The following is a 16,859-nucleotide window of genomic DNA, read 5'->3' as shown; positions in this document are numbered from 1 at the left end:
TATCATCATAGGCTTGTCCAAGAACACTTTCCTGTTTGAGAGACGGACAGGCAGGAAGTGAAATACTCTTTAGTGCTAAGGCAGCGGTTCCCGACCCTATTCCGTTCTGGGAAACACCAAATTACTATCTAAAGCTCTTGAGGACCACCATTAGAATATTTTTAAACCATCAAATATCGTGACGATCAAATTTATCACTGAATGCAACCGATTAAAGGCCTATAATTATTATTACTATTATTATTTATTATTATTATAAACAATTTATAAACAATTTGCATTGTGAAAATACCCCCCCCCCCCCCCCCCCTCCCGGACAACAATAGGTCTCCTGACACAGGTTGAGGAGCCACTATGTCTATCACAAATATCATTTATATATTAAGATAAGTCATCTATTTGTCATCGTGTTCCCTGGTTGTAAACGTGAGGACTAGAGAACAGAGATTGTTTCCGACAGAAGAAAACACAAAGGGTTTCATTTGCTTCTGTCTTTACTAGAACATCATTTAAACTGAATCCAAAAGCAGAATTGCACAATATTTACAAAACACTTTATTTACACCACACTTTATTTACACCACACTTTATTTACACCACGCTTTTTGTGTTGTTCGGAATGTTCCAAAGCATTCCGTAGAATGTCAAACATAAGTTATTCTTGTAGATATCCTATCAAATGACTGAGAATATCAATGTGTTTACAGTGTGTTTAAAATAATACAACTGAACAATGTAACACAAATATAAACGTTAAAAGAATGACATAATACATGATATGCATTGAAATCCAGTCAACACCTGAGAACTGTAAATAACCACAATAAAACACATGATAAAACACGTACTTCATTCCTACTGTATATGTAGATTCGCCCATAGCTGGAACAATTGTATGACATGTTTAGGTGAGAGGTACATTCACGTATTCACACGTACAATGAAATACAACAAGGTAAACAACACAGATTTCTGAAAGGTTTTAGAAACCCAAGTGGGAAACAATTCAGTACCATTGAAATCAGATATCTTACCTCGTAGAGGTGGCAACAGGTTAGGAGCTATAGGAGGAAACTTCACCATATGGCTAAACACCATGGCTAACCGCCTGGCCTTCCCACTTATGATCTTTAGTGGATAAGTTTACGTTTTTAATTAAAAACACATACAGGTGCATCTGTAGTGAAACTCAAAACATTTTTTTAAGAGAGGGGGAGGGGGGGGGGGGGGGGTTGAGGGGAATGTAAGAGCAAAATACCTGACTGTCTGCACACCAAACTATGCACTAAGAGACTCTGCCTTACAATGAAAACATCTTGCCGCTTCAATCTTCTTTTCTTGGAATGTTATCCAGCTATGTTTCAACCCAACATAATTCTGGTACATAAAAGTGTCTTCGTCAATGGTTGATCATGGACAGCTGGATACTAGATAGATAAGGGACGAGACCAGATGCTTCCAATATAGACTAGACCACGTGGATAACGTTTCACTTTGAGATCCTTCCAATGTAGATGCTGCCACGTCGACAACGTGTAACTCTAAAGTTGAGTAACGTGAACTGGCCAGCACAGCCAGTCAATCACTCTTGCTCCTAACCTGTTACCTAGTCCTAGCTCCCAGCCTGTTACCTAGTCCTAGCCTGTTACCTAGACTTAGCCTATGCCTGTTACCGAGTCCTAGCCTGTTACCTAGTCCTGGCCTGTTACCTAGTCCAAGCTCCTAGCCTGTTACCTAGATCCTAACCTGTTACATAGTCCTAGCCTGTTACATAATCCCAGCTCGTTACATAGTCCCAGCTCCTGGCCTGTTACCTAGTCCTAGCTCCTAGACCCTTACCAAGTCCTAGACTGTTACTTAGTGCTAGCTCTTAGCCTGTTAACTAGTCCTAGCCTGCTACCTAGTCCTAGCCTTTTACTTACTCCTAGCTCCTAGACTCTTGCCAAGGCCTAGCCTGTTACCTAGTCCTAGCTCCTAGCCTGTTACCTAGCTCCTAGCCCGTAACATACCTAGCCTTTTACCTAGTCTTAGCCACTTACTTAGTCCTAGCTCTTAGCCTGTTATCTAGCCCTAGCTCCTAGCCTGTTACCTAGTTCAGCCTGTTACCAAGTCCTAGCTCCTAGCCTTTTACCTAGCTCTTGTTATCCGCCTGTTATCTATAGCCCTGGCTCATAGCCTGTTACCCAGCTCCTAGCCTGTTACCTAGTCCTAGTCTGTTACCAAATCCTGTTACTGAGCTCCTAGCCTGTTACCTAGTCCTATCGCCTGTTATCTAGCTCCTAGCCTGTTACCTAGCTTCTAGCCTGTTAACTAGTCCTAGCTCCTAGTCTGTTACCTAGTCCTACCCTTTTACCTAGTCCTACCCTGTTACCTAATTCTAGGTCGTAGACTGTTACCTAGCTCCTAGTCTGTTACCTAGTCCTAGCTCCTAGCCTGTTTCCCAGTGCTAGCTCCTAGTCTGTTATCTATCTCCTATTCTGTTACCTTGCTCCTAGCCTGTTAATAACTAGTCTTAGCTCCTAGCCTGTTACCTAGTCCTAGCCTGTTACCTAGTCCTGGCTTCTAGTCTGTTACCTAGTCTTAGTTCCTAGCATGTTACCTAGTCCTAGCTCCTAGCCTGTTACCTAGTCCAAGCTCCTGATTTGTTACCTAGTCCTAGCCTTTTACCTAGTCCTACCATGTTACCTAATTCTAGGTCGTAGACTGTTACCTAGCTCCTAGTCTGTTACCTAGTCCTAGCTCCTAGCCTGTTTCCCAGTGCTAGCTCCTAGTCTGTTATCTATCTCCTATCCTGTTACCTAGTCCTAGCCTGTTACCTAGTCCTAGCTTCTAGTCTGTTACCTAGTCTTAGTTCCTAGCATGTTACCTAGTCCTAGCTCCTAGCCTGTTACCTAGCTCTGTACCTGTTACCTAGTCCTAGCTTCTAGCCTGTTAACTAGTCCTAGCTCCTAGCCTGTTACCTAGTCCAAGCGCCTAGTCTGTTACCTAGTCCTAGCCTTTTACCTAGTCCTACCATGTTACCTAATTCTAGGTCATAGACTGTTACCTAGCTCCTAGTCTGTTACCTAGTCCTAGCCTTTTACCTAGTCCTACCATGTTACCTAATTCTAGGTCGTAGACTGTTACCTAGCTCCTAGTCTGTTACCTAGTCCTAGCTCCTAGCCTGTTAGCTATCTCCTATCCTGTTACCTTGCTCCTAGCCTGTTAACTAGTCTTAGCTTCTAGTCTGTGACCTAGTCTTAGTTCCTAGCATGTTACCTAGTCCTAGCTCCTAGCCTGTTACCTATCTCCGTACCTGTTACCTAGTCCTAGCTCCTAGCCTGTTACCTAGTCCTAGCCTGTTACCTAATCTTAGCTCCTGGCCTGTTACCCAGTCCTAGTTCCTAGCCTGTTACCTAGCTCCTAGCCTGTTGCCTAGCTCCTAGCCTGTTGCCTAGCTCCTACATGTTACCGAGTCCTAGCTCCTAGCCTGTTACCTAGTCCTATCACCTAGCCTGTTACCTAGTCCTAGCTCCTAGCCTGTTACCTAGTCCTATCTCCTAGTCTGTTACCTACTCCTAGCTCCGAGTCTGTTACCTAGTTCTAGCTCCTAGTCTGTTACCTAGTTCTAGCTCCTAGTCTGTTACCTAGTCTTAGCTCCTAACGTGTTACCTAGTCTTAGCTCCTGGCCTGTTACCCAGTCCTAGCTCCTAGCCTGTTACCCAGCTCCTAGCCTAATACCTAGTCGTAGCTCATAACCGGTTGCTCTTCTGTTGGCCAACTTCTCTGTTCATGTTCATTTGTTGTCATGTCAAACATGTATGACAAAGAAGTTGGCTAAAGCACATACAGTATGTTACAGATCTGGGATCAGGCTTCTGTAGCTAGCTTATGAGACCAATGTAAAGTTACGATTATCTCAAGTCACACAGCAGAGTTGGGGTCAATTCCATTTCTAATTCAGGAAGTACACTGAAATTCCAATTGTCTTGAATGGTTTTCCATGATTAAAATTTGGAATTTGGTTTTACTTTCTGAATTGACTAGAATTAAAATGGAATTGCCTTCAACCCTGCCACACGGACTAACACAACACTCAACACACACAGAGATATATCCAATGGTGATTTGAACTGGAAGGTTTTTTGGATTTAACACATAGTGTAGACCAGGGATTAGGTGACTAGATTTAGCCACGGGCTGATTTTTGTCATTGCGGCTGGTTGGAGGACCGGAACATAGTTATGAAGCTTTAGATCACTTTATTCGTCAATTGGTCAGACAAAGTCTAACCGAACTGTAACTTCCGCTTTTAACCCAACCCCTCCGAAAGACACACATACATACGTAGGTATATACATACAGTATACAGGTTTTGGAGGTGTCGAGGCTGCCACACTGAGTGCCTGGGGAGCTGTTGTTGTGGGGGAGGGTTAAGTGTGTTGATACCAGCAACCCTCCGGTTGCCAGCTCACTTTTTGCCAGATTTTTCCCGTCAGACCCGGGATTCGAATTGGCAAACCTCCGGTTGCTGGCTTGCTTCTCTCTAACCGCTAGGCTACCTCCTGCCCCATGTAAAAATGTGTACACTGCAACCACAACTAAGCCCAAAAATACATTTTGAAAATAACAATAATTTCATACCTTGATTATATTGTGACACGATGTCGGTCTTTTGTTTGTTGGTATGAATACTTGGGAACTGATTTCCTAAAATAAACAAAAAACAAGCTAAATAAATTGTGTTAAATTGGTCCGCGGCTTTCCTGATCTAAGCCTATCATTGCTGTTGTTGTGTGTGGTTGGCTGGTGGTCTCTACTGTGCTGACTGAATACTAAACAGCGCTTCAGTGCAGCTCATCTCTGTTGCCTCCTCTTCTCTGCCCTCTGTTACCACCCAGAGCTGGACTCAGATAGCAGAGAAGTGTTCCTGGCAGTCGGAAGCTCGACGTGTGGTGGGGCTACACCTGGTCAGCATGGTGATCTGGGTGCTGAAGTTGTTACCGTTGCTACCCAGATACTGGGGCTGCTGGTATTTGGTGTCTCCTTTACCCAGAAACCTTTGCATGTGCCATCGCCGCCACTTACGCTTCACCTCCCCCTGCACCTGGTGGGGATAGAGGGAGGAGAGGAGGGAGAGAGCACGTGAGAGGGAGGAAGAGAGGAACATAAACAGAAGGGGAGAGATTGAGAGGGGATAGGACACCGCAAGAGGGATAAGTCAGAAAAGATATAGACACAGAAAGAGATAGTCTTCATCTACAAGGTGTATCTCTTTCTGTGTCTAACATATAGACACAGTGAGACTCTCGGTGTGAGAAAAATGTCAAGTTTACAGTATTGGATCCAAAAATGTATTCCAAATTTAGCCTAACATTGTCAGCTCATCTTAGGAACCATTTTGTGTCTGTGGAGTGGCGTGTGTATGTTATTACCTCTCCATTTAGGAAACAATACAGGACTGCAACCCCAAACCCCTGAGAGAGACATAGAGACAGAAAGACAGAGAGACAGAGAGACAGACAGAAAGACAGAGAGACAGACAGACAGACACAGAGAGAGAGAGAGACACAGAGAGAGTGACAGACAGACAGACAGACAGACAGACAGACAGACAGACAGACAGACAGACAGACAGACAGACAGACAGACAGACAGACAGACAGACAGACAGACAGACAGACAGACAGACAGACAGACAGACAGACAGACAGACAGACAGACAGACAGACAGACAGACAGACAGACAGACAGACAGACAGACAGACAGACAGACAGACAGACAGACAGACAGACAGACAGACAGACAGACAGACAGACAGACAGACAGACAGACAGACAGACAGACAGACAGACAGACAGACAGACAGACAGACAGACAGACAGACAGACAGACAGACAGACAGACAGACAGACAGACAGACAGACAGACAGACAGACAGACAGACAGACAGACAGACAGACAGACAAGACAGACAGACAGACAGACAGACAGACAGACAGACAGACAGACAGACAGACAGACAGACAGACAGACAGACAGACAGACAGACAGACAGACAGACAGACAGACAGACAGACAGACAGACAGACAGACAGACAGACAGACAGACAGACAGACAGACAGACAGACAGACAGACAGACAGACAGACAGACAGACAGACAGACAGACAGACAGACAGACAGACAGACAGACAGACAGACAGACAGACAGACAGACAGACAGACAGACAGACAGACAGACAGAGACAGACAGACAGAGAGAGACAGAGAGAGACAGACAGAGAAAGCGAGTCAGAGAGAGAGAGAGAGAGAGAGAGGAGACAACAATCGATCATTAGGATTCCTGATGATGAGTGTTCTGTTTCATAGAAAGGCCTTTGCCCCAGAGAGACTCAGCCAGAGCAGTTGTGGAAGACTGAAAAATGATCCCAAAGATTATGATCAAATTCAGCATGAGGTAGGGTCATTAATTCTGGGCCTGATAGAATTTTGTGCAGAGAGGACATGAGAGGTTTTTCCCGAGGGAAAATACGAGTTTAAAGCAGATATAAATTAAGACTGCTATCATAACAACTAGATCATTGCTCTCACAAATGACCTGGGTGTTTGGAAAAGAAAATATAAAGTCAGAATGACTTGTGAGAGAGCTTCTTGAGAGTTTAAGGGTCGAGGGTTTACATACTTGAGTTGTACATTATGCTATATAATCTGTCTATATATTCAGTTCTATTTAGTGCACATATCTAACTGGTTAGATGGATGAAAATGTATCTTTCTGTGCCATATGATTCAAGTGTTTACTTCATATTCCCTAATAGCCAGGAAAAGCTCCTGCAGCAGTTTCCCTGTGGTATTCTGTATCTCTTTCTCTTTTACCGCAAATGGCCCGTTTGGCTCAACCTCAACCTCAACTCATAACACAGAACGTAAATCTCATATGGGAGTCAGATGGGGACAGGGAGGATATCAAACCTCATTATTACAAATCCTATGACTGTATTACGCTGTTTGTTTTTGGAGAATGCAGAGAACATAGACATATTGCATTCTTTACATCCTGAACAGTTAACATACTAGACTGACTGGGACTAATTACAGAATATTGTTCATATCCTTACAACGCGTTCAGAAAGTATTTATTCCCCATGAATGAATACACCCCCCAATTCAAAATCGATTTAAATAAATAAAACAGATCACTCCATTTACACACAACAACCTATAATTACAAACTTAAAACATGTTTTTAGGTTCGTTTGCAAATTTTATTGAAAAAAAAATTACAGAAAAATCGAATTTACTTTTATTTAGTATTCACACCACTAAGTCAATACTTTATAGCAGCACCTTTGGCAGCAATTACAGCTATAATTACACCCGAGTCTTTCTGGTGAGGTTTCTAAAAGCTTTCCACACCTGAATTGTGCAACATATGCCCACTTTGCTTTTCAAAATTCTTCAAGCTCCAATTGGTTGATGACCATAGCTAGAAACCCATTTTCAGGTCTTGCCATAGATTTTCAAGCATATTTAAGTCAAAACTGTAGCTTGGTCACAACATTCACAGTCTTCTTGGTTAGCAACTCCAGTGTAGATATGGCCTTGTGTTTTAGGTTATTTTCCTGCTTAAAGGTGAATTCATCTCCCAGTGTCTGGTGGAAAGCAGACTGAGCAAGGCTCCATTCTGTTAATTTAAAAAATTTTATCCTGAAAAACTCCCCAGTCCTTAACAATTACAAGCATACCCCTAACATGATGCAGCCACCATAATGCTTGAAAATATGGACAGTGGTACACAGTAATGTGTTGTATTTGATTTGCCCCAAAGATAACACTTTGTATTCAGGACAACAAGTGAATTGCTTTGCCCCATTTGTTTCAGTATTACTTTAGTGTCTTGTTGTAGGCTGTCATTGTAAATAAGAATTTGTTCTTAATTTAAGGATTGGACCCTTTTCCCCCAAAATTCTCGCCTAAAATGACATACCAAAATCTAACTGCCTGTGTGTCACACCCTGGTCTTAGTATTTTGTGTTTTTCTTATTTATTTGGTCAGGCCAGGGTGTGACATGGGTTTATTTTGTGTTGTGTTTATGTATAGGGGTTTTTCATAGGTTTTGGGATTGTGGCTGAGTAGGGGTGTCTAGCATAGTCTATGGCTGCCTGAGGCGGTTCTCAATCAGAGTCAGGTGATTCTCGTTGTCTCTGATTGGGAACCATATTTAGGTAGCCTGGGTTTCACTGTGTGTTTTGTGGGTGATTGTTCCTGTCTCTGTGTTAGTTGTCACCAGACAGGCTGTAGTAGGTTTTCACATTTCCGTTTGTTGTTTTTGTATGTTTCGTATTTATCGTCATTAAAGATGTCTCGATTTAACCACGCTGCATTTTGGTCCGACTCTCCTTCGACGGAAGAAAGCCGTAACACTGTGGCTCAGGACCTGAAGCAAGGATATGCATATTCTTGATACAATTTGAAAGGAAACACTTTGAAGATTGTGGAAATGTGATATTAGTGTAGGAGAATATAGCACATTAGATCTGGTAAAAGAAAACATGCATTTTAATTTTTTATATTTGTATCATCTTTGAAATGCAAGAGAAAGGCTACAATGTATTATTCCTCCCGTAGAGGTTAACTGACTTGCCTAGTTAAGTAAAGGTTCAATAAAAGTATTGTGGAGTAACTACAATGTTGTTAATCCATCCTCAGTTTTCTCATATCACAGCCATTAAACTCTGTAACTGTTTTAAAGTCACCATTGGCCTCATGGTGAAATCCCCGAGCGGATTCCTTCCCCTTCTGGCAACTGAGTTAGGAAGGACGGCTTTATCTTTGTAGTGAGTGTGTGTATTGAGACACCATCCAAAGTGTAATTAATAACTTCACCATGCTCACAGTGCTTTCAATGTCTATTTCTTTTACCCATCTACCAATAGGTGCCCTTCTTTGCGAGGCATTGGAAAACCTCCCTGGTCTTTGTGGTGGAATCTGTGTTAGAAATTCACTGTTCGACTGAGGGACCTTACAGATAATATGTACACTACAGTTAAAAAGTTTCACTAAGAAATGTCACTAAGAAATGTAATTGTTTTTGATGGAAAAACACGTTTTTTTTGTCCATTAAAATATAATCAAATTGATCAGAAATACAGTGTAGACATTGTTAATGTTGTAAATGACTATTGTAGCTGGAAACGGCAGATTTTTTATGGAATATCTACATAGGCGTACAGAAGCCCATTATCAGCAACCATCACTCCTGTGTTCCAATGAGACGTTGTGTTGGCTAATCCAAGTTTATCATTTTAAATGGCTAATTGATCATTAGAAAACCCTTCTGCAATTATGTTAGCGCAGCTGAAAACTGTTGTGCTGATTTAAAGAAGCAATAAAACTGGCCTTTTTTTATTTATTTTTATTTTACCTTTATTTAACCAGGTAGGCAAGTTGAGAACAAGTTCTCATTTACAATTGCGACCTGGCCAAGATAAAGCAAAGCAGTTCGACAGATAAAACGACACAGAGTTACACATGGAGTAAAAACAAACATACAGTCAATAATGCAGTATAAACAAGTCTATATACAATGTGAGCAAATGAGGTGAGAAGGGAGGTAAAGGCAAAAAAAGGCCATGATGGCAAAGTAAATACAATATAGCAAGTAAAATACTGGAATGGTAGTTTTGCAATGGAAGAATGTGCAAAGTAGAAATAAAAAAATAATGGGGTGCAAAGGAGCAAAATAAATAAATAAATAAAAATTAAATACAGTTGGGAAAGAGGTAGTTGTTTGGGCTAAATTTTAGGTGGGCTATGTACAGGTGCAGTAATCTGTGAGCTGCTCTGACAGTTGGTGCTTAAAGCTAGTGAGGGAGATAAGTGTTTCCAGTTTCAGAGATTTTTGTAGTTCGTTCCAGTCATTGGCAGCAGAGAACTGGAAGGAGAGGCGGCCAAAGAAAGAATTGGTCTTGGGGGTGACTAGAGAGATATACCTGCTGGAGCGTGTGCTACAGGTGGGAGATGCTATGGTGACCAGCGAGCTGAGATAAGGGGGGACTTTACCTAGCAGGGTCTTGTAGATGACATGGAGCCAGTGGGTTTGGCGACGAGTATGAAGCGAGGGCCAGCCAACGAGAGCGTACAGGTCGCAATGGTGGGTAGTATATGGGGCTTTGGTGATAAAACGGATTGCACTGTGATAGACTGCATCCAATTTGTTGAGTAGGGTATTGGAGGCTATTTTGTAAATGACATCGCCAAAGTCGAGGATTGGTAGGATGGTCAGTTTTATAAGGGTATGTTTATCAGCATGAGTGAAGGATGCTTTGTTGCGAAATAGGAAGCCAATTCTAGATTTAACTTTGGATTGGAGATGTTTGATATGGGTCTGGAAGGAGAGTTTACAGTCTAACCAGACACCTAAGTATTTGTAGTTGTCCACGTATTCTAAGTCAGAGCCGTCCAGAGTAGTGATGTTGGACAGGCGGGTAGGTGCAGGTAGCGATCGGTTGAAGAGCATGCATTTAGTTTTACTTGTATTTAAGAGCAATTGGAGGCCACGGAAGGAGAGTTGTATGGCATTGAAGCTTGCCTGGAGGGTTGTTAACACAGTGTCCAAAGAAGGGCCGGAAGTATACAGAATGGTGTCGTCTGCGTAGAGGTGGATCAGGGACTCACCAGCAGCAAGAGCGACCTCATTGATGTATACAGAGAAGAGAGTCGGTCCAAGAATTGAACCCTGTGGCACCCCCATAGAGACTGCCAGAGGTCCGGACAGCAGACCCTCCGACTTGACACACTGAACTCTATCAGAGAAGTAGTTGGTGAACCAGGCGAGGCAATCATTTGAGAAACCAAGGCTGTCGAGTCTGCCGATGAGGATATGGTGATTGACAGAGTCGAAAGCCTTGGCCAGATCAATGAATACGGCTGCACAGTAATGTTTCTTATCGATGGCGGTTAAGATATCGTTTAGGACCTTGAGCGTGGCTGAGGTGCACCCATGACCAGCTCTGAAACCAGATTGCATAGCAGAGAAGGTATGGTGAGATTCGAAATGGTCGGTAATCTGTTTGTTGACTTGGCTTTCGAAGACCTTAGAAAGGCACGGTAGGATAGATATAGGTCTGTAGCAGTTTGGGTCAAGAGTGTCCCCCCCTTTGAAGAGGGGGATGACCGCAGCTGCTTTCCAATCTTTGGGAATCTCAGACGACACGAAAGAGAGGTTGAACAGGCTAGTAATAGGGGTGGCAACAATTTCGGCAGATAATTTTAGAAAGAAAGGGTCCAGATTGTCTAGCCCGGCTGATTTGTAGGGGTCCAGATTTTGCAGCTCTTTCAGAACATCAGCTGAATGGATTTGGGAGAAGGAGAAATGGGGAAGGCTTGGGCGAGTTGCTGTTGGGGGTGCAGTGCTGTTGTCCGGGGTAGGAGTAGCCAGGTGGAAAGCATGGCCAGCCGTAGAAAAATGCTTATTGAAATTCTCAATTATGGTGGATTTATCAGTGGTGACAGTGTTTCCTATCTTCAGTGCAGTGGGCAGCTGGGAGGAGGTGTTCTTATTCTCCATGGACTTTACAGTGTCCCAGAACTTTTTTGAGTTAGTGTTGCAGGAAGCAAATTTCTGCTTGAAAAAGCTAGCCTTGGCTTTTCTAACTGCCTGTGTATAATGATTTCTAGCTTCCCTGAACAGCTGCATATCACGGGGGCTGTTCGATGCTAATGCAGAACGCCATAGGATGTTTTTGTGTTGGTTAAGGGCAGTCAGGTCTGGGGAGAACCAAGGGCTATATCTGTTCCTGGTTCTAAATTTCTTGAATGGGGCATGTTTATTTAAGATGGTTAGGAAGGCATTTTTAAAAAATATCCAGGCATCCTCTACTGACGGGATGAGATCAATATCCTTCCAGGATACCCCGGCCAGGTCGATTAGAAAGGCCTGCTCGCAGAAGTGTTTCAGGGAGCGTTTTACAGTGATGAGTGGAGGTCGTTTGACCGCTGACCCATTACGGATGCAGGCAATGAGGCAGTGATCGCTGAGATCTTGGTTGAAGACAGCAGAGGTGTATTTAGAGGGGAAGTTGGTTAGGATGATATCTATGAGGGTGCCCGTGTTTAAGGTTTTGGGGAGGTACCTGGTAGGTTCATTGATTATTTGTGTGAGATTGAGGGCATCAAGTTTAGATTGTAGGATGGCTGGGGTGTTAAGCATGTTCCAGTTTAGGTCGCCTAGCAGCACGAACTCTGAAGATAGATGGGGGGCAATCAGTTCACATATGGTGTCCAGAGCACAGCTGGGGGCAGAGGGTGGTCTATAGCAGGCGGCAACGGTGAGAGACTTGTTTTTAGAGAGGTGGATTTTTAAAAGTAGAAGTTCAAATTGTTTGGGTACAGACCTGGATAGTAGGACAGAACTCTGCAGGCTATCTTTGCAGTAGATTGCAACACCGCCCCCTTTGGCAGTTCTATCTTGTCTGAAAATGTTGTAGTTTGGAATTAAAACTTCAGAATTTTTGGTGGTCTTCCTAAGCCAGGATTCAGACACAGCTAGAACATCCGGGTTGGCAGAGTGTGCTAAAGCAGTGAATAGAACAAACTTAGGGAGGAGGCTTCTAATGTTAACATGCATGAAACCAAGGCTATTACGGTTACAGAAGTCGTCAAAAGAGAGCGCCTGGGGAATAGGAGTGGAGCTAGGCACTGCAGGGCCTGGATTCACCTCTACATCGCCAGAGGAACATAGGAGGAGTAGAATAAGGGTACGGCTAAAAGCTATGAGAATTGGTCGTCTAGAACGTCTGGAACATAGAGTAAAAGGAGGTTTCTGGGGGCGATAAAATAGCATCAAGGTATAATGTACAGACAAATGTATGGCAGGATGTGAATACAGTGGAGGTAAACCTAGGTATTGAGTGATGAAGAGAGAGATATTGTCTCTAGAAACATCGTTGAAACCAGGAGATGTCATTGCATGTGTGGGTGGTGGAACTAATAGGTTGGATAAGGTATAGTGAGCAGGACTAGAGGCTCTACAGTGAAATAAGCCAATAAACACTAACCAGAACAGAAATGGACAAGACATATTGACATTAAGGATAGGCATGCTTAGTCGAGTGATCAAAAGGGTCCGGTGAGTGGAGAGGTTGGTTGGTGATTTAGACAGCTAGCCAGGGCATCGGTAGCAAGCTAGCATAGGATGGAGGTCTGTTAGCCACCCCTTACGTTCCGTCAGTAGATTAGTGGGGTTCCGTGTGGTAGACTAGTTATTAGACTAGTTGAGTATCTGGAGCATCAGCATTTGTGGGTTCGATTACAGGTTCAAAATGGCCAGAAACAAAAAAACTTTTTCAGTCTATTCTTGTTCGGAGAAATGAAGGCTATTCCATGTGAGAAATTGCCAAGAAACGGAAGATCTCGTACAATGCTATATTCTACTCCCTTCACAGAACAGCACAAACTGTCTCTAACCAGAATAGAAAGAGGAGTGGGAGGCCCCAGTGCACAACTGAGCAAGAGGAAAAGTACATTAGAGTGTCTAGTTTGAGAAACAGATGCCTCACAAGTCCTCAACTGGCAGCTTCATTAAATAGTACCCGTAAAACACCAGTCTCAACATCAACAGTGAAGAGGCGACTCCGGGATGCTGGCCTTCTAGGCAGAGTTGCAAAGAAAAAGCCACATCTCAGACTGGACAATCATCAATATTTATAAAGCCCTTCTTACATCAGCTGATGTCACAAAGTGCTGTACAGAATTTAAATGCTGGAGTTACTATACAATTTTTTATTTTACCTTTATTTAACTAGGCAAGTCAGTTAAGAACAAATTCATATTTTCAATGACAGCCTAGGAACAGTGGGTTAACTGCCTGTTTAGGGGCAGAATGACAGATTTGTACCTTGTCAGCTCGGGGATTTGAACTTGCAACCTTTCGGTTATTAGTCCAACTCTCTAACCACTAGGCTACCCTGCTGCCCAATATCAATGAAAAGAAAAGATTAAGATGGGCCAAAAGAACACAATACACTTGTCAGACGAACTCTGTAGATACAGAGTACAAATGTCTTCCTACAGACACATTGTCGCAATTATGACCCTGCAGTACTGGGTTCACTGTCTGGAGTGGATGGAGGGGGTCAACACTGTTATTCCTGATCTCAATCTCTATCTGTGTTTTGCCTGTCTGACCCGCCATTTTGTTCGCTCCTGTCTTTTTTTCCCTTTCTGTGAGATCCTTCACTCTCTCTTTTTTGACTCTCTAAATCCTTTAAGTCTGCTGTTTTTGTTGAAGGTAGGCTGCTCTGGGTGTGGGTCAGCATGCCTGCGCTGTCTGTAGAGAGTTTGCTTTTCAGCAGCACCTCATTTTGCCATATCTATCAAAAAATAAAGCCATATTATGTGATTAGTCCACTAAATAACTATATAACTTTCCTTTGTATTATGACATTTAAAGTAAAAATATATTTTTTAAACTCAAAATATGTCACTAAACCATGACTCCTGACCCGAGGGACAAGCCAATTTCATGGTACTGACCGTGCTCTACAATATATATATATATATAAACATTGTTTGCAATATAACTGTCTTACATATGTTTTATTAATTATAAAACACTTCAATTAAAACAAAAAAACTATATTTTTTGTTTCATTAACTCATTTTTAATTGTTTTAACTTTTAATTGTTTTAACTTTTAATTGTTTTAACTTTTAATTGTTTTAACTTTTAATTGTTTTAACTTTTAATTGTTTTAACTTTTAATTGTTTGAACTTTTAATTGTTTGAACTTTTAATTGTTTGAACTTTTAATTGTTTGAACTTTTAATTGTTTGAACTTTTAATTGTTTGAACTTTTAATTGTTTGAACTTTTAATTGTTTGAACTTTTAATTGTTTGAACTTTTAATTGTTTTTCCTGGGGAATAGGGCCAGGACAGGAAAGCCACCATTTTCATAGAATGACCCATGTGTTCCGTAATTCAATACAAGATAGTTATAGAGTCGTGGCCAAAAGTTTTGAGAATGACACCAATATTAATTTTCACAAAGTCTGCTGCCTCAGTGTCTTTAGATATTTTTTGTATAATTACAAGCATTTCATAAGTGTCAAAGGCTTTTATTGACAATTACATTAAGTTGATGCAGAGTGTCAATATTTGCAGTGTTGGCCCTTCTTTTTCAAGACCTCTGCAATCCACCCTGGCATGCTGTCAATTAACTTCTGGGCCACATCCTGACTGATGGCAGCCCATTTTTGCATAATCAATGCTTGGAGTTGTCAGATTTTGTGAGTTTTTGTTTGTCCACCCGCCTCTTGAGGATTGACCACAAGATCTCAATGGGATTAAGGTCTGGGGTGTTTCCTGGCCATGGACCCAAAATATAAATGTTTTGTTCCTCGAGCCACTTTGTTAGCACTTTTGCCTTATGGCAAGGTGCTCCATCATGCTGGAAAAGACATTGTTCGTCACCAAACTGTTCCTGGATGGTTGGGAGAAGTTGCTCTCGGAGGATGTGTAGAAACCATTCTTTATTCATGCTTGTTTTCTTAGGCAAAATTGTGAGTGAGCCCCACTCCTTTGGCTGAGAAGCAACCCCAATGGTCTCAACACTCACCTGTGTTAACGAGAGAATCACTGACATGATGTCAGCTGGTCCTTTTGTGGCAGGGCTGAAATGCAGTGGAAATGTTTTTAGGGGATTCAGTTCATTTGCCTGGCAAAGAGGGACTTTGCAATTAATTGCAATTCATCTGATCCCTCTTCATAACATTCTGGAGTATATGCAAATTGCCATCATACAAACTGAGGCAGAAGACTTTGAAAATTATTATTTGTGTAATTCTCAACACTTTTAGCCTGACTGTACAGTAAGTCATCATATACTAAGGCCTACATGCTATATTATTGCATGGAGGCCTTAGTTCTTTCCTATCTGGAAGGATCCTAGAACCAGGTCAAATACCATCCTATATGGAAGGATCCTACAATCAGGTTAAAGACCTTCCTACCTGGATGGATCTTAAAATCAGGTCAATGACCTTCCTACCTTGATGGATCCTAGAATCAGGTCAATGACCATCCTACCTGGAAGGATCCTAGAATCAGGTCAAAGACCTTCCTACCTGGATGGATCCTAGAATCAGGTCAATGACCATCCTACCTGGAAGGATCCTAGAATCAGGTCAATGACCATCCTACCTGGAAGGATCCTAGAATCAGGTCAATGACCATCCTACCTGGAAGGATCGTAGAATCAGGTCAATGACCATCCTACCTGGAAGGATCCTAGAATCAGGTCAATGACCATCCTGATTCGCGTGTTGATGTCTTCAGGGATGAAGGCAAAGATGATGTAGTTGATTCCGAACAGAGGTATCAACAGTAGTGTGGATTTAGCCAACCTCCTGTGGATCAGAACAACAGACAGAATGAGGGTTGATTTTTTGGGGGGGGGCAGTATATCTTTGAATATTTTTATATTTTGTGTGATCATCTGAAATGTTATATTCTAAATGGTGAGCTAGACAGAAAAAATACCAATATTGTCGATATTTCTTGACTGTGGATTTGGATAGAGAACATTCCAGACGGTTCACATTTCCAAATATCTACCAATAATCAAAAGGACAGAGGTGAAGCTAACCATCTTCTGTAGATGGGGGGTATTTTACAGCAATATCTCAGAGCTGGGTGTCTTTGCAGGATGTCTTTCCTGAAGAACAATATTACAAATGGTTGGGTAAAATGTTGTACAACCTGATATGAAAGTTGTGACCACTGCCCTCAGAAAAGGTGCGTTTCGACCAACATTTTATAGAATTCCAAAATTGTTTAGCTGGTTCGCACTCAAAAAAAGACCTCCTACATCATCT

The 16,859-nt window shown here is 42.2% G+C and overlaps 1 protein-coding gene across 2 annotated transcripts in view; it reads right to left on the bottom strand.

Moving 5' to 3' along the window:
• Positions 1 to 476: 476 nt before the first annotated feature.
• Positions 477 to 16,859, bottom strand: part of vipr1a (vasoactive intestinal peptide receptor 1a) — a 130,277-nt gene continuing 113,894 nt past the window's right edge. The window contains exons 11-14 of one of the 2 annotated variants that reach the window (XR_004206410.1): positions 16,262 to 16,391; positions 5,415 to 5,456; positions 2,986 to 5,086; positions 477 to 2,729 (exon numbers count right to left, since the gene is read on the bottom strand). Coding sequence is in view for 1 of the 2 variants with exons in the window: in XM_031810660.1 (XP_031666520.1) it covers positions 4,889 to 5,086; positions 5,415 to 5,456; positions 16,262 to 16,391 (370 nt within the window). In the remaining variant the exon portion in view is untranslated. Of the gene's footprint in view, positions 5,087 to 5,414; positions 5,457 to 16,261; positions 16,392 to 16,859 lie in introns of both variants that reach the window. The other variant, XM_031810660.1, reaches the window with a different exon arrangement.

The sequence above is a fragment of the Oncorhynchus kisutch genome, linkage group LG30, assembly GCF_002021735.2.
Source record: "Oncorhynchus kisutch isolate 150728-3 linkage group LG30, Okis_V2, whole genome shotgun sequence".
NCBI classification, from domain to species: Eukaryota; Metazoa; Chordata; class Actinopteri; order Salmoniformes; family Salmonidae; genus Oncorhynchus; species Oncorhynchus kisutch.
The sequence above is the reverse complement of the archived record's forward strand: the minus strand, read 5'-3'. Positions and strand labels throughout refer to the sequence as shown.